At 41.5% G+C, this 25510-nt stretch overlaps 2 protein-coding genes across 7 annotated transcripts; one reads left to right on the top strand and one right to left on the bottom strand.

Annotated features, from left to right (window-relative positions):
• Window positions 1–263: 263 nt before the first annotated feature.
• Window positions 264–11693, top strand: kcnc1b (potassium voltage-gated channel, Shaw-related subfamily, member 1b). 3 transcript variants are annotated; one of them, XM_071496941.1, is made up of 4 exons: window positions 264–1897; window positions 5616–6531; window positions 7128–7301; window positions 11029–11693. In XM_071496941.1, the coding sequence occupies exons 1-4, from the start codon at window positions 1334–1336 to the stop codon at window positions 11136–11138; spliced, it is 1764 nt and encodes a 587-aa protein (XP_071353042.1). In that variant the 5' UTR covers window positions 264–1333; the 3' UTR covers window positions 11139–11693. The 3 variants fall into 3 exon arrangements, with proteins under 3 accessions (XP_071353042.1, XP_071353032.1, XP_071353050.1); XM_071496931.1 differs by lacking the exon at window positions 11029–11693 and adding an exon at window positions 8378–10533 and having other exon boundaries at window positions 1102–1897; XM_071496949.1 differs by lacking the exons at window positions 7128–7301; window positions 11029–11693 and adding an exon at window positions 8353–8658 and having other exon boundaries at window positions 1198–1897; window positions 5616–6509.
• A 1007-nt stretch (window positions 11694–12700) lies between these two features.
• sergef (secretion regulating guanine nucleotide exchange factor) lies at window positions 12701–25289 on the bottom strand. 4 transcript variants are annotated; one of them, XR_011693518.1, is made up of 12 exons: window positions 25137–25289; window positions 24714–24852; window positions 23595–23747; window positions 22880–22974; window positions 22629–22689; window positions 22436–22549; window positions 22257–22319; window positions 21547–21705; window positions 19718–19884; window positions 19085–19184; window positions 16431–16467; window positions 13757–13861 (listed from the first exon to the last, which is right to left on the bottom strand). XR_011693518.1 is itself a non-coding variant. In XM_071496977.1 (11 exons), the coding sequence occupies exons 1-11, from the start codon at window positions 25176–25178 to the stop codon at window positions 13698–13700; spliced, it is 1194 nt and encodes a 397-aa protein (XP_071353078.1). In that variant the 5' UTR covers window positions 25179–25289; the 3' UTR covers window positions 12701–13697. The 4 variants fall into 4 exon arrangements, 3 of the variants coding, with proteins under 3 accessions (XP_071353078.1, XP_071353070.1, XP_071353087.1); XM_071496977.1 differs by lacking the exon at window positions 19085–19184 and having other exon boundaries at window positions 12701–13861; XM_071496969.1 differs by lacking the exons at window positions 13757–13861; window positions 19085–19184 and adding an exon at window positions 15003–15317.
• Between the last annotated feature and the right edge of the window lie 221 nt (window positions 25290–25510).

A 25510-nucleotide genomic window follows, 5' to 3' on the forward strand; every position in this document is an offset into this window, starting at 1 on the left:
GGACCAAAAGGGGTTTTTTTGTTTGTTTTTTTTTTTCAATGAACAGTGGCGCCCTCTGCTGGCACTGTCAAACACAGGTAAAGGCCCTGTTGGCTGATTATTATACAGATCAAGTGCAGCATGTGAATTAAAATGAAATTCTCTCCACTGTCTGTGCAGTGACACTCACATGCAGACTGTCAACAGTGTGGCTGCCGTCCCTGCAGCCATAAATCATGAAGCCACGAGATTTCACACGATCAGGCTGTGTTTGATCGCGTGGGCGGCTCCAGGGTCACACCTTCTGCAGCCAGCTGTGCCTGAGGACGATGGGTCCCCTGTGGCTTTTACAGCCGCTGACCGACGGTAACCCCACCGTGAGGAGGAAGAATTGGACAGCGCTGACAATTTCAACAGCCTTAATTGGAGAACCTGGCAGCGCCTTTTAACAAACGCTGGCTCCTCCACTGGGCATGCTCCATCTGATCTGAGAGAGGAGAGGCACCGTGTGAATAACAGCCAGTTTTGGGGCGGGTTGTTTTTTTTTTTTTTTTTTTTTTTTTTGAGGAGGTTTGTCGCCCTCTCGTCTCTGATTTTATTTATCTAATCACAACATTTTCTCCCACACGGGGGATGCTCTCTCGTCCACTACGCATGAATGAGCGACAGAGTCTGTGCGCAGGAGAGGAGAGCAGCATCTCGGTGCTGAGACAAAGAGCTGCTGAATCGTGGCGGGGTGTCGGCAAAACGCAGAGAGAGGGAGCGGGCAGAGCGTCGGTGTGAAGGAGGTGAGTCTGTGGGCAGCAACAGAGGAGGGACCGAAGCAGCGCCGAGCCCCCATCAGGAGCTGCCCACCGCAGTCACCTTGCTGTGAAAGTCAAAAACCCGCTCAGGACTGATCCGATCAATCACTGCGACCTGGGGAGTCCAATGAGCTGGATTTACTCTGCTGGCGGGGGGGAAAATTGCCAGCGTTTGCCCTTTTATATCTCGACATCTTGGATTTACCGACGATGTGACGTCCATTCTTAATGTGATGCCATTGGCTGCGATCATTTTGGATTTCGACTCTGTGCCCTCCAGTGAGTCCGGCGGCTCTGAGCGCCTGTGATCCTCCAGTCGCACGGCAGGTGCGTGTTGAAAATACAGGGCTTTAGAGGGAATGAAGCCTGGTGCGTGTCAAGCAGTCCTGATTTCTTTCATAGTTGGTGAGAAACGACAGGTTGCTTTGCGCGCTGCTCCCCTTATGTAATTGTTTCCTTCAGTCTAATCACTGCTGTGCATGGTTGCACGGTGTGCCTAGACTTACCTTTGCGATGAAGGGAACTTATTGGAGAAATGCCTAAGGGACGCAATGGGCCTGAGCGACGACAAGGATCGCATTGTGATAAACGTGGGAGGGATCAGACATCAGACATACCGCAGCACCCTGCGCACTCTACCTGGTACTCGCTTGTCCTGGCTGGCCGAGCCTGATGCACCCAACCACTTTGACTATGATGCCAAGATTGAGGAATTTTTCTTCGACCGCCACCCCGGCGTTTTTGCACATATCCTTAATTACTACAGGACAGGTAAGCTGCACTGCCCGGCTGATGTCTGCGGGCCCCTCTATGAGGAAGAACTGGCCTTCTGGGGCATCGATGAGACAGACGTGGAGCCATGCTGCTGGATGACCTATCGCCAGCACCGGGAGGCAGAGGAGGCCCTTGATAGTTTCGGCGGGGGGGGCCTGTTAGACCTGGGGAGCGAGGACCCTGAGCCAGAGCCGGAGCATGCCGAGGATGATGTGGATGAAATGACAAGGAGGCTGGCGCAGGGAGACTCTCCTGATGCCAGGAGTGGGAGCCTGTGGAGCCGGTGGCAGAAACATGTTTGGGCCCTGTTTGAGGACCCTTACTCCTCTAAATATGCAAGGGTGAGTAGCTTTATAAGATGTTTTCTTGTGCTAAGCCACGGCTTTGTTCTTCCCCTTTCACTTAAGACTGGGGACTCCATAATGAGTTATCAAAGACACAATGTGAGCTAAAATAACACCCTAAAATGTGTCATTTGTTTGAAACTGTCAGAGCTGCATGAACAGGGAAACAGTCGTGAATTTGTTTACCTCTGTGCTTTGATGGTGGAACAAAGACTGATGGATCTGGGCGGCTTTAGAGAGGATTTTGATGACCTTGAAATTATTCTCCCAGGGGTTTCCACAGCAAGGAAGTGACTGTACAGAGAGGGAGGGTGAAAAAAAACAAAAACAACGTAAGACTTCATCTGTCAAAATCATTTCCATGCAAATTCACCCCAACCTCCTCTATCTCACAGAAAAAGATAAAGAAGCGCATGCTGATTCTCACAGGTCTTTGGATTGATATTTCCAGGACGCAGGGATCCCTGGGCAGGCAGGCTGTTTGTTTAAATAGGTCAGCTACACATTAGGAAACCAGATCTTTGGCACCACCAGAATTTTAGTGGCAGACCTCCAGACAGAAAATTGGGTTGCTGTAAGAGGTGACATTTTTGGGCTTTGTCATGGGCACTTTTCCATCTGGGCACCATGCCTCTCATTGATGACAATGAAATGACTTTACACCTTCTGATTTTTTTTGTGTTTTGACCACTGCCCCCTACAAAGACCGCTGTGCTGCACACTACTTTAACAGCTGTAGCAGCCTGATTGGTGTAATTAGTTATCAGGCCCCATCCAGCAAGTGTAAACTGTATTGACATGTCCTCACTCTTACAGCAAGCATTGGGGAGAGTGGTTTATCCAAGACTTCTTTCACATTTCACCTTTTGCATGCAGGGAAACTTTCTAAAACAGGAAACCCCTCAGATGTGTCCTACATTTAACAGTGAGCAAGAAAAAAAGCAGAGCAAAGATTGACAGAGCTCCACCAAGTCTGGCAAGAAGATTAATTAGAACTGAGCCTCAGAGTTAATTAAAGAGTCTGTTCTCTGTGGATGCATCAGTGGAAAAACCCTTGTCACTGCATATCACTGTAGGTCTGTGGTTTGCCAGCAACAGTGAGAATTAGCCAATAAGGAGCAAACAATCTTTTCTTGTCACCCTCCCTCCAGGCCACACTGTTCCTAACTGTCACGAAGACACATAATTTAAGAGGCAGCCTGATGATATGCAGTGTTTGTTTAACAGTTTGAGGGGTGGGATGTTCAGAGGGCTGAGCGAGCCAGTGCATCAGCGGTTGACGTGAAAGTAACTTATAAGAACGAGGGTTTATAAGATCGGAGGGTGCAGGCGGTGGGGTTGATGGAGATTTGTCATCTCTCTTGCTAAGCGATGAACAACGGGAAGAAAAACATAACAAGAGAACCTGCCAGTTAAAGCAACTAAGGATTATTTTCTTTATGTGATCATTTTCTGGATAAATCAAATAATAATTTCGGCCACAAAATGTTGGAAAAATGCCCACCACCATTCCCTAGACTAGACTCCAAGTTGACATATTCAAAGAGCTTGTTTTGTCCAACCAACAGTCCAAACCCCAAAGAGATTCAGTTAAACAATCATAGGAGACTAATAAGAAAACCAGCAACAATTCTTAGATTTTGGGGATATTTCTGCTTAAAACAATGAATTTATTATCCAAATTGTTTAATTTTTAATTCAACATTTCTGTTGATACAGCATCTGTAAGGTGTAGATAGGGCAGAATGAAGTCAATAGGATAACCCCTGACTTCATGAGCTGTGGACGTTTTTTAGTTAAACACAAACTTACTAATGAATATATACCATGTAAACTCAACTAACTAACTAAACAGCTACACAAGATATTCCCAAACAAATTTACTATTAATCAAATCAGCACAAACCAAATGAATCTGTGGCTTGGGGCAGATGCCCACTTTTCCAGGTTGTTAATCCAGCTGGTGGTGTTGATTCTTCTTATTTATTGAGTTAGTTATAGTTTGCAGTGCAGTTGTATTGGATAGTATTATAGTCTAAGGTGTACTTGTTATTTTGCACAGTACATACTGTAGAGGGGGTGGACAAAACAACATTATGCAATCTGATAAAACAACACCACATACTAAAATCTCTCTTACACTGTGTCAACGCAGGTTGAACATCGTTAACTTGACAAAGCTGCACTTTAAAGTGAAGCTTGTATTCGATTCTATTAAAATGTCAAGTTTCCCTTTTGTCCAGTCTCAGATAAACATTTTGCATTGAGTTTAAAGTGAAATTTAAACACACAAAACAAGTGACATTCTATACTACAGCGTGTAAACTGCAGCGACTCAATAAACTGATGACTGAGTTTTAAGATTCAGACAGTGAACAGCGATGCTGTCTCTCTGAGCAGAGGGAGGAGGTCAGCGTGCTGTAGTCACTGCTAACACACAGTTTCCCTCTGTACCATCATACTACAATAGAAGGGAAGCAGACATTCATAAGCAGCAGCAATTTCCTCAGCAGAATGCGATGAATTGCCAGTGATGAGATATTATGATGAGGGCCTGTTTTCCATCTCTTGCTGCATGCCTGCCTCCCTGACACAAAGTGAGTGGACATGACTGACTAAGACGCTGAGTTTCCATTGCTCAGTGGAATATATATGACTTCCCCATGCCCAGACATGCCCCACTCCAACTTACCTCCTCCCTGATGCCATTCATTACTCCTCACAGCTACTTAACAATGCTATGCATTAGTCTGAGAAGTAGATGCATGAACAAACCTCTATTGATTCAACTTGTGATTCATTGGATGATTACGTTTTGTACGTATCTGCTCTTCCTGTCTGCTTCTCGGTCCGCCAGCTCTGATCTATTGAACATCCATTGAAGATATAGATGTTTTCTCATCCATTCAAGCTACAGTAAAGTACATGAGCAGTGACACATACCGTAAACCAGTACAGTATGATCAGAGGAGGATAACATGAGGACAGAGCTGCAGTCAATACCCAGGAGGGAATACTGTATCTGTTACACCCATGTAGTATGCATCAGAAATATCAGAACCTAAATGTGATGAAATGTGATCATCCAATTGAAACCTAATAAAGGCTAAAGTACTCTTCTGCCATCAAGGGAAATAAAGCTTTCTCATAAAAGTCTGTCCTCAGTTCAGGGAGCCTCTCAGCTCACTACAATTCCCAAGAGCTGATCATCTGGACAGTATGACCTTGTGTAGGGAAAACCTACTTTACCGATGCTGCTGAAGGGAAGAGCCCCAGCTAAATTTAGTCACGGTGGTTGACACTAATGGCCCGGCTGCTTCTGCTACTGCTGGTGGCTCTTTGTAATTCTGCATGTAGCATACCCTTGAAAATGCCATGACCTTGAGATACAACAGGAAAGGGAAGGAAGAACGGCGAGCACGCATTGATTGTCCCTTTACAATGACACTTGTGAATCAAGACACAAAGAGAGTAGGGCGGGCGGAGGTAGGGGGTAGAGGGCGGGTGGTGAGAGTGTGTCAGTGCCACTGTCACTGTCAAACCAGTTGCCATTGTCTCAGATTGAATTGCATTGTGTCGTTCTAAGAATGGCTGCTGGTCCGTTGAGCTTGATTACATTGCATGTATTACTGAGCTCATTCTCCTCTCTGTCCTTCTCCCCCTCCTCTCTCCCCTCTATTTCTTTTCCTGCACCCTGTACATATTTCCTGCTCAGTGGGTGGCTCTGGCCTCGCTGTTCTTTATTCTGGTGTCCATCACCACCTTCTGTCTGGAGACCCACGAGGCCTTCAACCCCATCATCAACCGCACTGAGCTGGAGCTGGTGGGCAACACCACAGTGGAGCACACCTACCAGGAGACGGAGACTGCGGCCTACCTCACCTACATTGAGGGTGTTTGTGTGGTGTGGTTCACTTTTGAATTTCTAATGCGAATAACTTTCTGCCCGAATAAATTTGACTTCATTCGGAATGCCCTGAATATCATCGACTTTGTGGCCATCCTTCCCTTCTACCTGGAGGTGGGTCTCAGCGGGCTCTCCTCTAAGGCAGCTAAGGACGTGCTAGGTTTCCTGAGAGTGGTCCGCTTTGTGCGGATCCTTCGTATCTTCAAGCTGACACGTCACTTTGTGGGGCTGAGGGTGCTGGGCCACACATTGAGGGCCAGCACCAATGAATTCCTTCTCCTCATCATCTTCCTCGCTCTCGGTGTCCTCATCTTTGCTACCATGATCTACTACGCTGAACGGATTGGAGCTAACCCCAACGACCCTCGAGCCAGTGAACATACACACTTCAAGAACATCCCGATTGGATTCTGGTGGGCTGTGGTGACCATGACGACCCTCGGCTATGGAGACATGTACCCTCAAACAACCTCTGGTATGCTGGTCGGAGCCCTGTGTGCCCTGGCAGGTGTGCTGACCATCGCCATGCCCGTCCCTGTGATTGTCAACAACTTTGGAATGTATTACTCGCTGGCCATGGCAAAACAGAAACTACCAAAGAAAAAAAACAGGCATATCCCTCGGGCTCCCCAACCAGGTTCTCCTAACTTCTGTAAGTCAAGCATCAGCTCCCAACACCAGAGCCCCATCGCCCATGACGACGTTTTCGAGATAAAGTTTCAAGGTAAGATACTTGTGTATTCTGATACACTGTTGTCTCATCACTTTCCTTTCCTCATGAAACAGACACATCACTACTCAGCTGTTTCAGTGTTTGTTCCCACACTTCAATCAGCTGATGATTTCCCACAGAAAATAATCAATAAAACATGTAATGAAAAGCATATTCGACTCTGGATAGAAGAATAGAGAGACTGAGGCAGACTGTGAGTAATCGTGCTATTGATTTTGCTCTTATTAATGCAGCAATTCAGCCCCCCATCCCACTTAAGACTGAAAGTCTGTTATCACCATGTATTTGTAATGATAAGAGCATGGTAATAGAAGCTTTAGTTACTTGATCCCTCCTGAATTCCTTTGGTTGTATTAGTGCAAAGAAATGTTGACCTTTGATAAAGTTTCTGCTCAAAAACATAGAACAAGGGACAGTGGGAGGCAAATATTAGACAGCAGCTATACATACACTGTTGTTTAATCCCTGCGGGTTGTAAAGCGTGAAAATGGCAGACATATTAAAGAATATAGTACTAAGCTGGTATATGAAACCAGATTTTTTTTTCGTGTGTTTTTCTTTCCTTTTCTTTATTGTTTTCTTATAAGATTCCAAGCTGAATGGTGAGGCAGCTAACGCAGCTCTGGCCAACGAAGATTGTCCTCATATAGACCAGGCCATATCTCCGGAGGAAATCTTCAGCCCCAGTGAGAGAGAGCGGCCCTGCTTCCTGGTTACCACAGCTGAACGCCCCAACCACACAGGGGGCAGAGTGAGGAGGGGTACGTACAGTAACAGCCAATCACAGGCCCCCGTAAGACACTGACACCCTGTAGGCCGTAGACAGGACACGCTTCTTTATCCCTTTTTGCTGAGTGTTACACCTCAGTTTTACACAGGCACACACACAAACACACACATAAGCACACATAACTACAACCTCTTATTATCTTCACACACTTTCACAGCAGCTGTTTCTCCTCAATCATCCCATTGGGAATTGTATATATTCCAAGTCACAACAACATCCGTTAAGGCCAAGCACAATCACCACAAATGTCAATAATAATTGTCCACATCTACATAATATATTTTTTGATACCATGCATAATGTAATACCCCTATTTATTTACCAGTAAGAAAGCTATTTTCGAGATTTATATGATCTAGAATGTGTTGTCCTACATGCCTAAGAAAGTATTTATGTGCTATGCGTGTATCATGTATGTATATGTGTGTTTTAATGATAAATACCATGCGGGATCCTGATTTATGAGTACATTGCTCTTGACCATAACGGTGCATGAAGTGTCTTGCTGATGGGTGCTATCAGTATGGTGGAGGAGCACAACACAAACAGAGGAAGGCGATTGTCAGATATTATTATTCATATCATTAACAGCCAAACTATAGCTCGCAGATTTTATACGTAAAATACCAGGGTTAAGCCCTTTTTGTTTATTTTATTAATTTAATATTAATGTTCAAAACATTCCTCAGAAAGTCAAGTTAGTCTCCAGCTGTGTGTGCAGCCAGCACATCAACAGTAAATGACGTTCAGTATGAAATTCTACCTGTAGCTGAGAATACATTCCCTGCCTGAGGTGCCTACCTTTTTGAGTCTTTTATAGTGTTATACTCCAAACCATTCCAGTACCACCCGTGCATGCTGTTGTACTCCTGATGCACTCAATGCATGGAGAATAATAATCTGTCTCAAGTCTGTGTTGACCTGTTTCTTTGGAGACAAAAACAAGAAAGCAACAGGTGTAGTATTACCAGTGAGGAACACCAAAACATTTTGTCATGGATTCAGTGCTGCAGTGTACTCAGAACGTTCTCTGTTTTTCAACTGAAGGTTATGAAAAGCCTTGGAGCCTTAACAGCATGTCTGGCATGAGCGGGGATGCCTCTGGAGTGTCCTCAGTGTCCGCCCTGCCCTGCAGCCCACCCTGTCTAATGCAGCACTCACATTCTCCCATCCCATCCATTATGTAGCATGGTTGAGTAGCAGACACAATGCCATTGGAAGGCCAGTCCACACTCCTCCTTCTTATCTTTCCTGTCAGATTTTGCTTTTACACTTGCCTTCGCTCCTGCTTTTTTCATTTTTTTTCTTTATTTTTCTGGAAAACTGTATCTTAACTGTGCTAATACTCAAGCTTCCCAAGTGTTCTCCTTGGGTGTGTCATCATATCCTAGACTAGAAAACATTGGCACATGCCACTCTGCATGGGTCACTTCAGTTGCAGACAAAGCACTGTTCTACTTCTACCACAGGCTAACCGCACTCTCTCCCTGTGTTGAAGTCATTGCCTGTTGCTCTGTTGCTTTTGATCTCGCATTCTCTTCTGCCAGTAACTTTTATCTCATCTGCTTTTTACAATTTTGTGAAAGAAATTTTCATAAGATGTAACCCCTGCTAATATGCTGGTCATTAACAATACATGGCTTTTAAACATATCCAAAAGGTACCATTGCCAGCTGTTAAGGGAACTCCTCTTAAGTGCTTTGTACGTTGCAAAGTAGAGACGTTATCCTTCTGAAAGTGCAATCCAGATAAGGCTTAATGTTATCTGAGTGGCCATTTAAAAAATTATTTTAACACGATGTTCATGATGTCCAATGCAATATGGAGATGATGACAATTCCTATGATACTAGTGATGAATACATCTAATGTCAAAAGAACTAAAACTGTTTGTTCATTTGCATGAACTGCATGAGAAATTATGTTCAACAAGAAGCTAACTGTATCGCAGTACCTGTAAGGAAAAAACTTTCTTTCAAAAGCTTCTAAAGCTTTGTCATTTTTTATGCATTTTGAGACAGCTTTACAAGAGACTCAGTCATAGCAGAGATTTTTATGTAGCTGCCATTCTTTGCCTTTCCCCAAATTCATATATTTTTTTTCTTGTATTTATTTGACTGGGGCCTCCAACTAAAATAGTGTAATTAAACTTGAAGAATCTATTATAAAGCCAACAAATGCTGTTATGAGCATAAATAGTTTTTATACAGATATATTTACAGGTAGTTATGAGTTTTTAAACAGTATCGATAGTCTGCAGCAATTTAAGTAACTGCTGTGATGCCTAAATGAAGACAAGACTCATGAATTATTAAACAACGGTGCCTTCATACCTGGTGAGGCAAAGTAAAAGTGAGTAATAAATTGACATGATATTACATAAGTGCTCCCAGTGTAGCATCAAAACACTTTATACCATGCTCATAACAGTGTAATGAAAGCTTTATTTACAAGGTGCACCTTGTACCTTTTGCACCACCCTCGAACCCTTAATCACAGTAAAAATGCCCTCTTGGTTATTATTGTTATACCATGCAATGCATACTAGATTTTGCCTTTAGTGGGATATATAAGTCCAAGCAAAAAACACCTGAAAATACTGACTTAATAGTCCTGAGCTCAAGAAATTTTTTTAATGATAAAGCACAAAATCTTATTAAAGGGGACCAGGCAACTCTACAGAGCCAAAATATATTGAGTTATGATCAACCACAGATGTCCGGATGACTCCTGCAGTATGTATGTCTATTGATTTAAAACATCAATACTTTTACTGTTACATGTATTGATACTGTCCCAATAATTATGCACAATTTTTTCAGGGCACTTTAACAAATTTTATGTTGACCAATCAGAAATGTTAATTTCTAGAAGAAGATATAAATATAGTAATTCATCTACGTTTTGTTTTTATTCTGAATGAGCAGAGTTTTACATTTCGAGTCATGTCTCTTGTGGTAATTAATGGACGTTATATATTAAAAAAAAAAAAAAACTTGTGAAGATTTGATGTGAAGAGATGCAGGTGAATTATATGCTCATGCCATTCAAGTGAAAAAAAAAAGTACAATACGACACAGTATTGGGTGTGGGTCTCCTTGGGGAAAGGTAAATGCATGTATTTTACATTTATGCAACAGAAAAGTATTCAAATAAAATATGTAAATATAAGTCCTTGCATGAAATAAATTTTATACACAATGAGCGTTTAGACTCCGTTTTTATTCAACAGCACTATGCATACATACAACTTTCCTTTCCCACTAGCTTAAGGCTAGTGCTTTCAACTGCTGTTTGACCCTCTGTCTACCTGTGTTCGGGTCAAAGAGAGCTTAAAAAACGAGGTGTCTGAGAGAGCATGACGCAAAGTATACAAACGCATGACAGTGACTGAACTACTGTACATCAACCCGTAAAACGCAGCATGATTGGGCATGTTTATTAACCGATTCAGAGTCCAACCTCTGCACACAGACAGTACATCGTTGTCTGATGCCTTGGCTAAGCATGGGAAATACATGGTAAACCTGTCGTTTACCATGAGGAACTAACGGAGCACATTTTCTTTACTCTCCAAGCTAGTGTCATTCCTCACCTCTCCCCGCACCTCAGAGGTATCCATCATTGCCATCATTTCCACCATTATACATAATTTGTGTAATAATTTATTTTTGTTATTGTTTTTTTATATGTTTATAGAGACCCAGCGACAGCACCGGAGCAGACAACCAACAGAGTCAGTTTGTGTTATGAACCATGGTGTACCAACCACTATGTGTATGACCCATAATGGCCCATCACCCACCTGATAGTGCTGTAGCATTGTTGTGTGTATTACTTAGTATTTTTAAATGGGTGTGACAGTGACAACCTGTACATCACAAACTCAGCATAGATGTAGCACTGAGGAAGTTTTGTTGTCAAGCCTTATGTAGCTCAGTATCTGTGACTGGTTACTGTGTTGTAATTTGTGTGCCTATTTTTGGTGTGTGCCAGTGCTGTAAATACGCTTTTCTGTGTGCTGAAGTTGTGTGTACCAATGTTTTTGAGTGCTCATCAAATATTTGTGTGCTTCTTCTGTTGAAAGAAAAAAAAATGTTGCTCCGATTTAAATCCACTCCCCTCCTCCTCCCCCCAGCAAAAACCTGTCACTTGTCATGTCAGCCAGACTAAACAGTGGGAAACAAATTGTTAACTTTACACTGTCATGGTCACATCTTTTTAGACTTTTTGCACTGTTTTGCACCAGTGAACTTTTAACATCCTTTGATATGTTTTCAGGCATCAAAGAGATAACATCCACAAAAAAAAAAGAAAAAAAAGGGTCATACTTTCAAAAAAAAACAAACAAACAAAAAAAAAAACACACCACTCTTACCTTGTATTAATGAGGCATTAAAATGTCAGTGTGCTGTTAAAAATCGGTAAATTCTTTAGCTGCAAATCTTATTTCATGTTATTCAGACAAGAATAATAAATATTCAACATTAAGTTAATGTTGATACATCTTCATATGTAGCTGTATTTGATTAACAAAGACAGCTACTAGATAATTATATATTTATATATAATTATTCTGTTGTATGTTTTAATTGACAATCATGTGGAATTGGATTCTTATTCTTTTTCTGCACACATGCAAATTGGTAAATTAGTATGTAATACTAAGTGATGCCAAAACATCATACGCCTCATACTGGACAAGTGCCTCTGTTATGCAAGTTCTTATTACCATTCAGGAGTATAGCTTAACCAACACGATGAACTAATGTACATTTTATTTTGAATTAACCATCAATCACCAGCCATTAAAAACAAGCACCAGTTCAGACTCAAAAGGAACACAGATACAATAGGGGCCCCTGTATGGATCAGCTTCTATAAGCAAGCAGTGAGAGTACCTAATTAAAAAACAGCCATCAGGTACAAAGAACAGACTCATTGTTTGTGTGGAAAAGTTAGTGGAAAGGGACCAACTTTTAACCAAACAACTGCAAAAACACTGCCAACAACTTGCTGAGATCTGTGTGCAGTCGAGCACAGCAGATCTGGATCTGCCAGTAGAGCTGAGCACAAATGGGGGGACAGTGTGCTGATCATTTTCTGATGAAGTAAAACATAAAAATAATAATACAGCAGCTGTTATCATTAATGGAATCAATAACACAACTAAGGCAACTGTTGTGTGCCGTTTAGTGAGACTTCAGAGTGTGTGTTTTGAACACCGTGCATTTTGTGGTTAGTTATCTCAATAAGGTGTTCAGTGATCGTTTTGATTGGTTTGTTGTTTAGGGTTTTTTGTGTCTTCTTTGACCAATACAGTTCAGGCTTGTACAATAAATAGTGATAAATAAAACAAACACAGAACTAATCATTTTTCAGTGAGTGTTCATTTATTTTTGTCAAAGTAATCCAGGTAAAAGCACTTTAATTTAACTTCCATTAATGCATACTTTCAGTGACAGAGATGGTTTCTACATTTAATTTGCATAAACTATAATAATAACATAAATACTTTTAAAATAAAATGGTAAATATAATGGAACCATATGATCCCTGATCCATTCTGAGTCCTGCCATTGCCCTTGACTAAGGCATTGCTTAAGACCTGCAGCTGGTCCCTGGTTGCTGCACTGCGGTCGCCCACAGCTTATAAATATGTAGGTTGGGTCAAATGCAGCGGACAAGTTTCTCCCAAGAGGGATTAACAGAATATACAGTATGAAAGTGGTGCAAATAAGACAAATGCAATATCAATGGATATCACACAGACTGACAAGAATATAAATAAGTGATGGACAGTTAGCAAAGAAAAAAATACTGTCCTGTATGTGTGAGTGGTAAATCATGAGATTTTCACTTTGAAGTGCACAGATTGACTGCCTCCTGACACACAAGATCACAGCAATAAAACCGCTGACATGGGAAGATGGAGCTTTAGCACCAGTCTGACCCATCCCTCACATGATCCATAAAGGCTTCATTCAGGAAGACAAACATGGCAGGTGGACCAGAAGCCATAGGCACAGCCATGTCCTGCAAAGCCAACGCCCACAGTCATGACCATCAAAGTGACGAGCTGGTCAGAGAAATGATGGCCTCTGTCCACATGAAACATAACTCAACCAGTGTCCACCACAGTATTTATGATGGCTGCAGTTTGAAGTCTGTCCTGTTCAAATAGCTCAGGGAGCCTTTTGGAAGGTGAAAGTTATTGTATAGTCAAAGGCACTTAAAATAACCTGCCAAGCAACAATAAGCCACTAAATCAGTCAGAAATGTGTTAATTCACAAAGTCACTCTTTTTTCTCGTCCCTGATTGTCACGTGCTGAATGAATGTTCCTGCTGGAGTCGGTGTAGAGTTTTATCATGAGCCAGTTGTAGTGGCGCAAACTGCCAAAGAGTGTCCGGCTCCACAGCCAATGAGAAGAGGTCTGAGACCAGATATGAGCTGAGGCTCAAAGACGTCGGTCTGTGAACCATCTCCACACATTCCATGTTCGTTCCAGCCCCAGGAAAGGAGACAGCCCCCTGAAAAGGAGAGGGTCATGGGTCAGTGGAGCTGACAGGAGAGAGACATGGCTGCAGCACTGTACCATGCAGGCTAAAATTAGCAGCCTGAAGAAAAAATGAGACAAGCTGTGAGCAAAAAACATGCAAGCATACACACAAAAACACACACACACACACACACACACACATACACACACACGCACGCACACTGTCTCTGTTCCCAGCGTTGACACTCCGCCAGTAATAAAGCCTCCCTGCTTTTCACAACTGGTGAGCTTGTTGGTGGGTGTGGTCAGGTCTGCATCACCGAGGAGACACGTGCCATGGCAACATAGTTACCTAATAGGCTCCATTGCCATGGCAACAGAAGCGAGCTTGCTTTCTCAAGGGTAACACATCTTCAAGCTTTCCCCATGCTGCAATTGTGTGTCTTTCATACCATTTTTTCATTTATTTCATCAAAAGGTTTCTTTGTCTTTCTGCATTTTTAGCTCGACTCTGAAAAGCAGGAGCATCAGAGATTTGGATCCACCATCAAACACTTATGCTTTTTCCAGTTAACAGACCAGGATATGATGCCAGCAGCTTATATCAGTGTGACAGTCTGCGAGATATGGCTTATGCATTACAAACACAAGTAGCCCCGTCTTTAAGATACTGCATGTATTTGTAACTGGACTGCATCTGTCTCTATCTTTGATTAAGGTTATTCATTCAACATTCTTATTCTCATTTATTAGTGAACATAATCTGTTGAAACATTTCGTTCATTGGGTAAAAAGTGTTATTTTGGTGCTGTGCTTAATTCATGGACTCACTGACTGGAATACAGCACATCAGTGTTTCCATGGCAACAAAGTGCCTGCGCAATATCCTGCACAACAAAAGCATAAAAATCAAGACACTCAAACCAAAAGCCATTTCCTTGTAAACAAATCCTATCATTCGGTTTTACATTTGACAGTTTAAATTTTCACACCTAGTTAACAACACCACATGTGCAGGAGGTGCATTTTATAGCCTGATTTACATGATAACGGTACAAGTTAAAACAGGATCTGATCTAAGGTGTTTGTCCTTCTACAATCCTGTGAAGTTCAAAATGTTCACATTAACAAAAATCTTTCCTCAGATTGGATGAGCTGTGCCCACAGTGTCTTTGGCCTTTCTCCCACCTCTGACCACCGGCGATGAATTTCATACATGAGGAGCACTTCCTCAGGTGCAAATGGGCAACAGATATCATAAGCAGCATGCAATGCTCTCCGTTCCTTTCTGCCTGACCTACTTCAGAACCAGAAATAGCAGCACTCAGGTCTCTGCTTCAAATCCTGTTTTGCTATTTCATTGCTCCTGCCACCACGCTCGAGACAGGAGGAGAAAAAGGGGAGAGCATTGATGAGGAGTGAGGTGCTGGAGGTGCAGATGAGTTCTCCCTTTACTGGTTCTGCTTTCTCATCACATAACTGAACTTCTGAAAGCACAGAGCAGTACTACGTGAGAACTGTCATTATGATGAATGGATGATGCACTAACACTTTCCTAATTACTATGCCACATCCAGTTACTGGTTAAATTGGTCAGAACATTAAAAGTGGATGGCTATTTGCTTGTAGAAATACCAGCGACGCTCAGCCTTTCCTCTCTAATGGAACTCTGTGCTTGTGTTTCAGTTTTCATCTGCGGTATTTATATTCATACTGATGTAAAAAAACTGGGTCAGTGTTCAAAATTTAATGCAAAAGATTTTACTCTCAAAATGATTTATAGTGCTAGTTGGTGACTATCAGATAGCAGGAGACTTTTGGCAAGCCTGGAAAGAATAAAAGCACATTTAATCTCTTTGTAAGTCTGATGAGGAATCACAAACACTCAGATATGTCTATGTTTGTTTAGTATTCTTTCAGGGATGTGTGTGACAGTGTCTGTGTTCTCTTCTTATGTGGATAAAGGGAGATTGCTCTCCAAACACTCCACTGGAAAAATATGCCTGTAATTGTGCGTGTGGCTAATTCAGCTCCTTTACAGGCCTGCTCGGGTAATTGCCTCTGTCAATGATACCCATGTATCCATGCTGTAATAACTTCCTGATGCAAAGGCCATAGAGCAATGAGCTGACCTCAGAAATCCTCTGCTGCATTACCAGAAGGATTAGTATTTCACACTAATGTTTAACTGTTATATATTAAACAGTTCCCTTACCAGTTCTTTGGTTCAGAGTAGGGAATTAAATAGTTTAGCCTCACCTATGTGTATTCCCTATTCCTTTGTATAGCGAGAGCCAGAGTCATGTCAGGTCAGAAATTATGTTTCTTCTTTAATCCACTTGCACTTACTGAAGCAAATAAGTTTGAACTATTTCTGCTTAATTTTCTCAGAAACTGCTCTGCCTTGATGTACCTTTCCAGTGCAGTTGTGTATTGTGTCGTCAGATTTTTATGCTTATATATTTTCCTGCAACATGTTTTTCGGCAAACATAATGGCAGATATGGACGTTTTTGACAATAATATACAATAAGAACATGAGGGGAAAAGCTTTGTAGAAGCTAAGAAAATGTAAGGAGATTTTTGGGAAAATACACTCACCCACAATGGCAAGGTTATGTTCAGATCCACATGCAATCTGTAGAGAAAAAGATTTGAAAAATGTTACAAATGCATGTTGAAAGCAGACAGACAATTTTAAGACTCCAATACCCAATAATTGTTATGCCAACATGGATACTAAGATACTTTGTAACCAAACCTGCTTTTGAAAAATGAAATAAAATTACATGTGTCAAGATGAAGTTATCCAGCTTTTTTTGGAGTGGATCCAACACAGATAACATTACGGGTGACTTTGCATGTAAATACAAAATCACTCCAATATAAAATCACTCAGTCCACAATGCATCATCAGAAAATGTAATATAAATGCCAGCTCATTCATAAAAGCTAAAATGCACTGCTGGCCTGCCAAGAGGAACTTATACCACTGTTTCAGACTGGCTGCCTTTCCTGATCAACATTTTACAGTTTAATGACTTTTTGCATCTTTCGTCTTTCCCCTTCATAGCTGCTTCGGGAACAGAGGGGACAAATTTAAATGCTGATACTGAACTCTATAAAGCCCAACAGATACCAGTTGAGATGGCTTTAGCTTTCTTATGAGCAATAAAATTCATTTAAGTACACACACACACACACACACACACATATATACCGTATATATTGTTCAACTGCTTTGATGAAGTAATGTTTTGATTCCTGAACCAATGACAGATTATAATTTGTCACTCCAGTAATGTTCATCGGCCTCATAAAAATATGATGGTTAAATTGCTAAATATTGACTCTGTGGGTGTGTATGTATAGTGTAAGAACTAACATGGTATAGTGGGCTGAGAGATTCATAGTCCACTCAGCTAACCCATCTTGCCTTTAGCTTTACACTCGGGGAATCAAATGGAGAGCATTTCTTTTCTTCTTCTGACTCAGAACCGTAATGCTGCCTTTGCTTTTGGATTCATCAGCAAATAGTCCGATCCTGACTCTTTGCCTAACATCTTGATTATGGGATCATAGCGTTGGTCTGGATTCACTAGAGTTGTCACCACTCCATCTTTCCATTCTCTCAAGGTCTAGATCTACACGCCCTTTCCTATTTTCTTTTGACTTTGTCTTGGTGTCACTACTGGCCAATAAGATCCTTGTTTCTGTCTGGAAAAATATATTCCTCTTGTCCCAATTGTATCTTCCACCTCCTTTGCCAACAGCTCCAGATCTTTCCTGGGGTTGCTGTCAAGGGGCTGGTTCTGCCTTAGTTTGTTCCAAGCTTTTACGCCAGGCCCATATGGAACGATCCTAAATGGGGGTCAATGTTGTCCAGCTATGTGCGTAGGTTGTAAGTCTTCCTCATCTTCCATACGATGAGCAGCCTCACCTCCTGGTCCTTCCAGTGGTTTTGGTGTGGATGTCTGCCGTGTCTCTGCTCTGTCATCTTTGTCGTCTCAAGTTGTCCACCTCTAAAAGCCTCTCTTAGCGCCTTGAGTCAGGGATGAGTGGTGAACTAATGTAGGCTACTCAGTACCACTGACTGGAGTTGGTCTGTTCCCCCGATGGATGCTCCTTCTTCCTGCCTACTCTCGAAGTCAGTCCGGGACTGGCAACCTCACGTTCCTAGACGGTTGCCTCTTCTCCGATGCTTGGGCAGATGTCCTTTCTGCTGCATGTCTCTGTTGATACTGCAGTTGAATTCCTGCACTCTTCTGGTTCGTCTCACACGAATAGCAGTAGACTCTTCGCTGGGGTTCTTCTCTGTTGCCCAACGATTAGTTCTTCCTTTGAGCCCCACGTTGGGCACCACGTGTTAGATTGCCAGGAACCCCTGTACAGGTGGTCTGGACCAGCTTGAGGTGACCTGAGATTACCTCAGAGTCCCCCAACTCTGTACATAGTCCAAAGTTCTCTTTTAGAAGTCTCAGTTCCTCCTTGACTGCACAAGCCTTCGAACTACAGAGTTCTGATAATTATCCAATGCTGGATGGCAAACTCAATTTCCCTGCTTCTCCTCTGATATTGTATCATAGCTGTGGATTCTCTGCAGTCTCTTGATGATAGTCTTCTGGCTTGTTGACTTCATCTCTCGTGTAGATGTCCGAGGAGGGAACTTTGTTGATGGTGAGTAATAGAGAACAAAGAACGAAGAACCTTGACTGCTCCGAGTCATTCCTTTTTATCTCTCTCCATCTCCCTCTACACACCAACTTGCAACCTGTGGGTGTGGGCTTACACACAGCCCAAAGTTTCATCAGTCCATAACTGGTATCAACCAGTTCTTACCCTCCATGGCAATGGCAATGGCACATCTTGCAATCAACAGTCAATGATCTTTCCTAATAGTCCAACCGCCTGTCTGTTACAAATCAGTTCTTCATTAATTCAATACATTTCTTCTTATGCATGATACAAAGATGGATTTAAAGCTTTTGAAATCACAGTGTTTTACCATTAAAATCACAGTCATTCACTTCTAAGCATTTTACTTTGTTATTACTCTCTCTTTCTATACTGTCATGTTCAAATGACTCTCACTTCCCCTTTTCTCCCCTAGGGGATTTTCTACTTCAGGCATGTCTCAACATATTGTAAACTCATTTCATATGATTAAAATCATTCTTTTATATTGTTTCCATAACATATTTCTTATCATTATTTATTTGCAGCATGAATCATTCAAATAGAACTCTGCATCTTACTATTCAGTCCTGATGTTGGTCCCTTTGATTAGGTGCCAGGAGCTGTGAGATCTCAACCCTTCTTGACAACCTTGATGTACGCCACTGCTGCTGCAATGATCTATGCATAGTGGAAGAATGATCCAAAGCTTGCTCTTGTCCGTCCATGACATCCACTTTACTGGCAACAATCTCATACCATATAGCTGCCATTTAGACTGCAGGTTAACTGCTGCAATCCCCTGATGCTCACACATAATTGCTCTTATGGGATACAAGACCTCTGCCTTCACTAAATGTAAGTGGTTCTCTCCCAAGTGAAAGATAATGGCTGTGAGTGTGTGTGTGTGTGTGTGTTTTACAGGCTAGATATTGTGCAGCAAATTATTAAGAACCTACTCTTTAGCTCATCCAGTGGCACTGCGCTTCACCTCATACTAAACTACCTTCAGCTGTTCCTGTGGTTGTCTGCTGCCCCCTGCTGGGCTGACACAGGCATTCTCAGACCTGATACAAAGTTGATGACCATGATGATAAGAGTCTATAGATGTATAATCAATAATAACTCTAAATCTAATAAACATCTGATGCTTATTAATGTTTGTCCTCTAGGCCATTCAGTCTGCAGAAGTGTCAAACACTGAGACATCTTACCTGTGTTGCTCCATTGAGGACTTTAACCTCTGCAGGGAGGCAAACCTCCTGGTTTCTACCTTCTGCTAAAGGACCAGCTGACTGCCATTCTGGGTTCTGACTGGTTGATGCTTGTCGGCCCAGCTGTCCATAACCTCTTCTGCCCCATGTGAACACTCTTCCACTCTCTGAAATAAATTATGGCCTTGTTAAGATATGGCAACGGCCCTTTACAGTGTATTCAGAAAATATAGAGACCTCTTCACTTTTTTTCATATTTTATGTTGCAGCCTTATCCTAAAATTGTTTAAATCATGCATTTTTTCTGCTCATCAGTCTACACTCAATATTCTATAATGACAAAACAAAACCAGAATTTTAGAAATGTTTCAAATTTATTAAAAAGGAAAAACAGAAATCACATTGGCATACGTATTCAGACCCTTCACTCCATACTTGATGCAACTATGACGCAACAAACTTTGCACATCTGCAGAGTTCCTGCCCATCTTCTTTATAGATCCTCTCAAGCTCTGTCAGGCTGGATGGAGACCGTTGGTTGACGGCCATTTTCAGGTGTCTCCAGAGATGTTTCATTGGGTTAAAGTCAGCGCTCTGGCTGGCCCACTCAAGGACACTGACAGATGTCTGTAAGCCACTCCTGTGTTGTCTTGGCTGTGTCCTTAGGGTCATTGTCCTTGTTAAATCTTCAGACTAGTCTGAGGTCCTGAGCACTCTGGACCAGGTTTTCATAAAGGATATCTCTGTATTTTTTGCTTTTCAGCTTTCCCTCAACCCTGACCAGTCTCCTGCTGACCTGCTGCCACCACCATGCTTCACCGTATGGATGGTATTGGGCAGGTGATGAGGGGTTTCCTCCAGACATGACACTTAAAATTGAGGCCAAGCTGGTCAATCTTGAGCCATTTTCACATATGAACTGTAGACAATGTCTGGACATTGTTTGAATTTGCTCTTCCACATGTAGCACACGACCAGAGATTGTCCTACTACTATTGGTTATACTATTGGTTATTATACTCTGGTTTAGGTGAGAGGTGGCACCTGCATAGTGTGTGCTCACTGTGAATTTTCTGGACAATGTCAAGCTGTATTCACACATCAAGCTGGCAGGGGAAAGTCTGTTTAATGTCTGACTAAGCCGATTTGGACATTTGCACTCACACATAAAGCTCCTCCGGGTAATGCCTAGAAAAGTTCAGGGGAGCAGTTCAGTTGTGAAAACAGGTTTGGTTTAATCAGACCAGAGAGTCTTGTTTCTAATAGTCTGAGAGTCCTCCAAGTGGGCTTTCATGTGTCTGGCCACACCTTCCCCTGATCTGCACCTCAACGCAATCCCATCTCTGAGCTTTGCAGTTCCTTCAACCTCACGACTTGTTTTTTGCTCTGATATGCATTGTCAGCTGTGAGACCTTATATAGACAGGTGTGTGCTTTTCCCAATCATGTCCAATCAATTGAATTTACCACAGGTGGACTCCAATCAAGGTGTAGAAACATCTCAAAGAAGATCAAGAGAGGTGGGAGGAACCTGAGCTACATTTCAAATGTCATAGTAAAGGGTCTGAATACTTATGCCAAGGTCATATTTCAGTTTTTTCTTTTCAATAAACTTGCAAAAAAATCTGAAATTCCATTTTCACTTTGCCATTAAGGGGTATTGAGTCTAGACTGATAAGGGAAAAAAATAAATTTTAAACAATTTTACCGTAAGGCTAAATGTGAAAAAAGTGAAGGGTCTGAATACTTATTGAATGCACTGTATTCTAATTCTGTTAAAAATTGAGTATCATAGATGTAATAAGTAAAGTATATGTTATTATGTTTCACCTGTTTGAGCAACAATGTGCGTCCAGCCGCTCCAAACATTTATAACTTTCTCTCCATCCAGTAATGAGCGCTTCAGAAGAGTTGGAGAGGACAGGAAGGGCTTTGTGGTGGTCAGCTGACCATGCTTGTTGCTTCCCCACAAAAACAAATCACCGTCTCCTGCACACAAGACAGGAGAAACATTACTCTTCATCCAGCAGAGGCAGCAACAGAAAGGCAGAGCAGTAATTGAGTGGTACTGGTCAACTAATTACAAGACAGAAGGGAGCCCTGCCATAATGATGTATGAACATGAAGTGGAAGGCAACTCACTAGTACAACCTGAAAGTATAAATTGTTCTTGAGGAGGAGCAGCGTAAAATGCATATTTACTTTTAAATTATATTTATTCTGCTCTTTATTGTTTGCAATCCAGTAACTTCATACACTTCTACAGATTCACTGAAAACTTCCAGTCTTGTTTATTTTGAAAGGCAGTCTGGCCAGTTTCAAAGCAATTTCCTGTTGTTTGTGGTGTAAATAACTTGCTGGAAAGATTACATTCAAAATCACATTTAAAAATAAGGCATGACAGTTTTATTGCTAGTGGGAAAATTTGGAGCCTACAGACACATCCAAGTCTAACTTTGTGGTTCATATTTAAAGTAAATAAACCCATCATAAAGTAAATGAACACTACATAACAGCTGTCATATATACCAGTGTCATACCTGTAAGGCACACACAGTGCACTGAGCCTGCAGCTACCAGGTGTGATGTTTTCTGATCCAGACCTGCAACATAAACACAAATATCTGGTCTCATTTGAAAATCATTAGTGGCATTGTAAATCACCTAAGGCCTAAAAAATGTGTATGTGTTCTGTATCTGCTCAGTGAGTTCTACTTACCTGGTACCAGACAGGGCACCTTAGAGCAGAGGTGTGATGGGATAGGTTGTGGACTGAGTGCTCTCTTAGCATGACTGAAAAGACCGGTTCCCCACTGATACATACAGCCTGAATCTGAAGGGCAAACCGAGGATTAGGATTTGTTGACATCCGAATCAAAACATACGGAGGACAGTTTACAGTGCTAACTTACCAGTAACAGCAAGTGAGTGTCTAAGTCCTGCTGCTACACTCACCACTGAATCCTTCAGACACTAAAAACAAACAGCACAATAACATCTGTTTCAAAGAAACTGATCAAACTGATCATGACATGAAGTTGGTTTGTAACAGAACATTCATTATTGATTACATAAAAGTATGACAAACATTAGAGAGGCTATCGAAGTTGTGTCTATTTTGTATTCTTTAAGTAAATAAAAGACCACCACGCTTTGTGCTCACCTCAACACACAGTAGATCTGTAGAGTGTGTGACTGTCGGTCCAACACCCAGTTGTCCAAATGCATTGGAGCCACATGCCAGCACTTGACCACGCTCTGTCAATATGATATAAAAATAAAAGAATTATCTATGAATAAAACACACTGAAATATTCAACTTTTGTATGGGTGGAAGGTAGTTCCAGACTTTCTCTGTCATTCCCATTTCTAACTTTGCTCTGCTATGAATTATGGGTACTTGCTTCAAGCAGCTATAATTACAAATTGTATGTTGATAAAAATGTTTTTTTCAACTCAGACACTGGTCATTACAGTGGCTTGAATTGCTCCTATTTTCACTTACTTCCATTCAATGTAATGTGGTTGCATTCTTCTACACATTTATCGGTTACAGCTATTTTACCTTGTGTTCACACTCTATTGCACTAACTCCCCATTACTAACTTCGTACTTCCTCTTACTAACTCACCAAGTGCAAGTTGTACATTTTTTACACACAATTAATTTGTTCTTACATACTTCCATTCAACTCCTGTCTAATTTCTGGCCGCTGTAATATCCAAATTATTCCCTCAAGATGAAACAGAATGTCATCCTATCACATACGTCATCCCTGCTTTGAGGGAAATGCTTATTCAACTCTCATGAAAGTGGTTAATCCTTCTAAACCTAATCTAAATAACCAATATCACTTCCTGGTCTGAAATTCTGCTCACCAGTGACAAGAAGAGTAAAATCCCAACCACAGGCTACATTTGTGACTGCCTGCTTTAGGCTGGGGCAGAGCTGAAGAACTGAGATGTCTACATTGTGGCCAAGTCCCAGCTGGCCTCTGTTGTTCTGTCCGCACACAAACACCTCTCCATTCTCTGTCAAAAACAAAATACACCATAAACGTGTGAAAATGTGTGTGTGAAAATCTTTCGATTTATTGTTTAGTGACAAAAACTACAAGTGCGCAAAAAACTATTTTGGCTATTCTCATATTAAACTGTTCAGTTCAGAAGTTACTTAGGTAAAGCTGGAAGATAAGGATAATGATTATACACTAATTAAATTGCTGTTGCTTTCCAGTAGTTCTGCCCAAACATAACAAAGACATAAAATTATGCTCCTTCTTGATTGAGGAAAAAAATGCTCTTTGATGGGATAAAAAAATATAATACAAATATAAAAATATAATATATAATATATGTAAATAATAGTTTTCCTGAAACTTGAAAATGTGTCCTATTGTAAATTTTTGATGTTTGACATAAGGTGGTGCCTTACAATCCTGGGATTGACTGCATAAATGTTTGGCATACATGGAAATAAATTAAAACAACTAACTAAGTAGTGTGGGAAAAAGTAAAATACACTTGAAGTACCAGTAGTAAAAAGTACTATTTTAGTATTTTACATACTCCTGGGTAGCGTGTGAATTTCCGTTTGTGGATCAATAAAATCTTATTTTAACCTATAAAAATGCGTCATCTTTTTATGCTGTATCTGAATCTGCAGGAACTCAGAATATAGAATATTAAATATAGAAAAAAATATAGTAGTGGTGTAAAAACTACAATGTAGTCATCTGAATTGTAGCGGAGTGGCAGAAAAAGCGAAATACAAAGTACAAGTAACTCAAACCTGTAATTAAGCACCGCTCTAAGTATCTTAACTAAACATAAAGGAGAACAATCAGCATTTAACTCATCTGGCCAGGAGGGGGGGCACATGTCCTAGAAAAGGCTTCTTCAGACTTTGTTGACATGACTGAACACGTTATGTACCAGGCAGACACTGGGTTGTCTTTACAATTAAAAGTTCCGCTAGGAAAACAAACCGTAACCTACCAGTGACAAACACTGAGTGACCCCCGCCGCCGCTCACGGTCCGGACTGCCCTGCTTTGTAGAGCAGTGGTGTCAGAGAGCCGGGGCGATGACTGGTCCTCCACATGTCCCTGTCCCAGCTGCCCGTAGCTGTTGGCTCCCTGACATTAACGACATTAATCACTAAATGGCGGACACAGAGGCGACGCCATTAAGGCACAGATAACCGTTAACCGGATGTTAACGGCCGTTTGTTTTTGCTACACTTGTAGGTTGGAGCTAGTTCGCCGTCTGTTATGCTAACGTTAGCAAAACTGCTACGGTAACGCTGCCAAAGAAGTGTAACTCTGCTGGTGGTAAGTATCTGAAACCATTAAACTGCATAATCGCACAACCACACAACTTCAACGTGAAAACACTTTAACGGTAAAGATAACGAACTTACCCAGGAAAGTAAACAAAACTCCTGCTGCGAACTCGTTTCCATGGAGTACCCAACTTACCAAAAAGTCCAGTGTGATTTACGACACTGTCGTGAAGCAAAATGCCCCTTTTTTCATAGTCTTAATGGCTTTATTACTGGTTAAGAAATAATTTATAGATCGATTTTCAGAGAACAGCTTTTAGGTTGTAGGGTTGTGGAAAATGCTCCCTCAGTATGACACCTGTCACTCATCAGAGACCTCTCTAGTGAATTGTTTGACCATTCACCTTATGCCAAAGGACTGCAGCCAGGCTGCCACGACCTGAGCAAAAATCATCTTATAAGTAGCGTTTTAACATTCATTACTACAGATTTGATGGATTCGTCTTTGTTAA

This window comes from Trachinotus anak, unplaced genomic scaffold (genome assembly GCF_046630095.1).
Source record: "Trachinotus anak isolate AG129_WGS33_773 ecotype Australia unplaced genomic scaffold, CSIRO_AGI_Tana_v1 ptg000002l, whole genome shotgun sequence".
Lineage (NCBI taxonomy): Eukaryota > Metazoa > Chordata > Actinopteri > Carangiformes > Carangidae > Trachinotus > Trachinotus anak.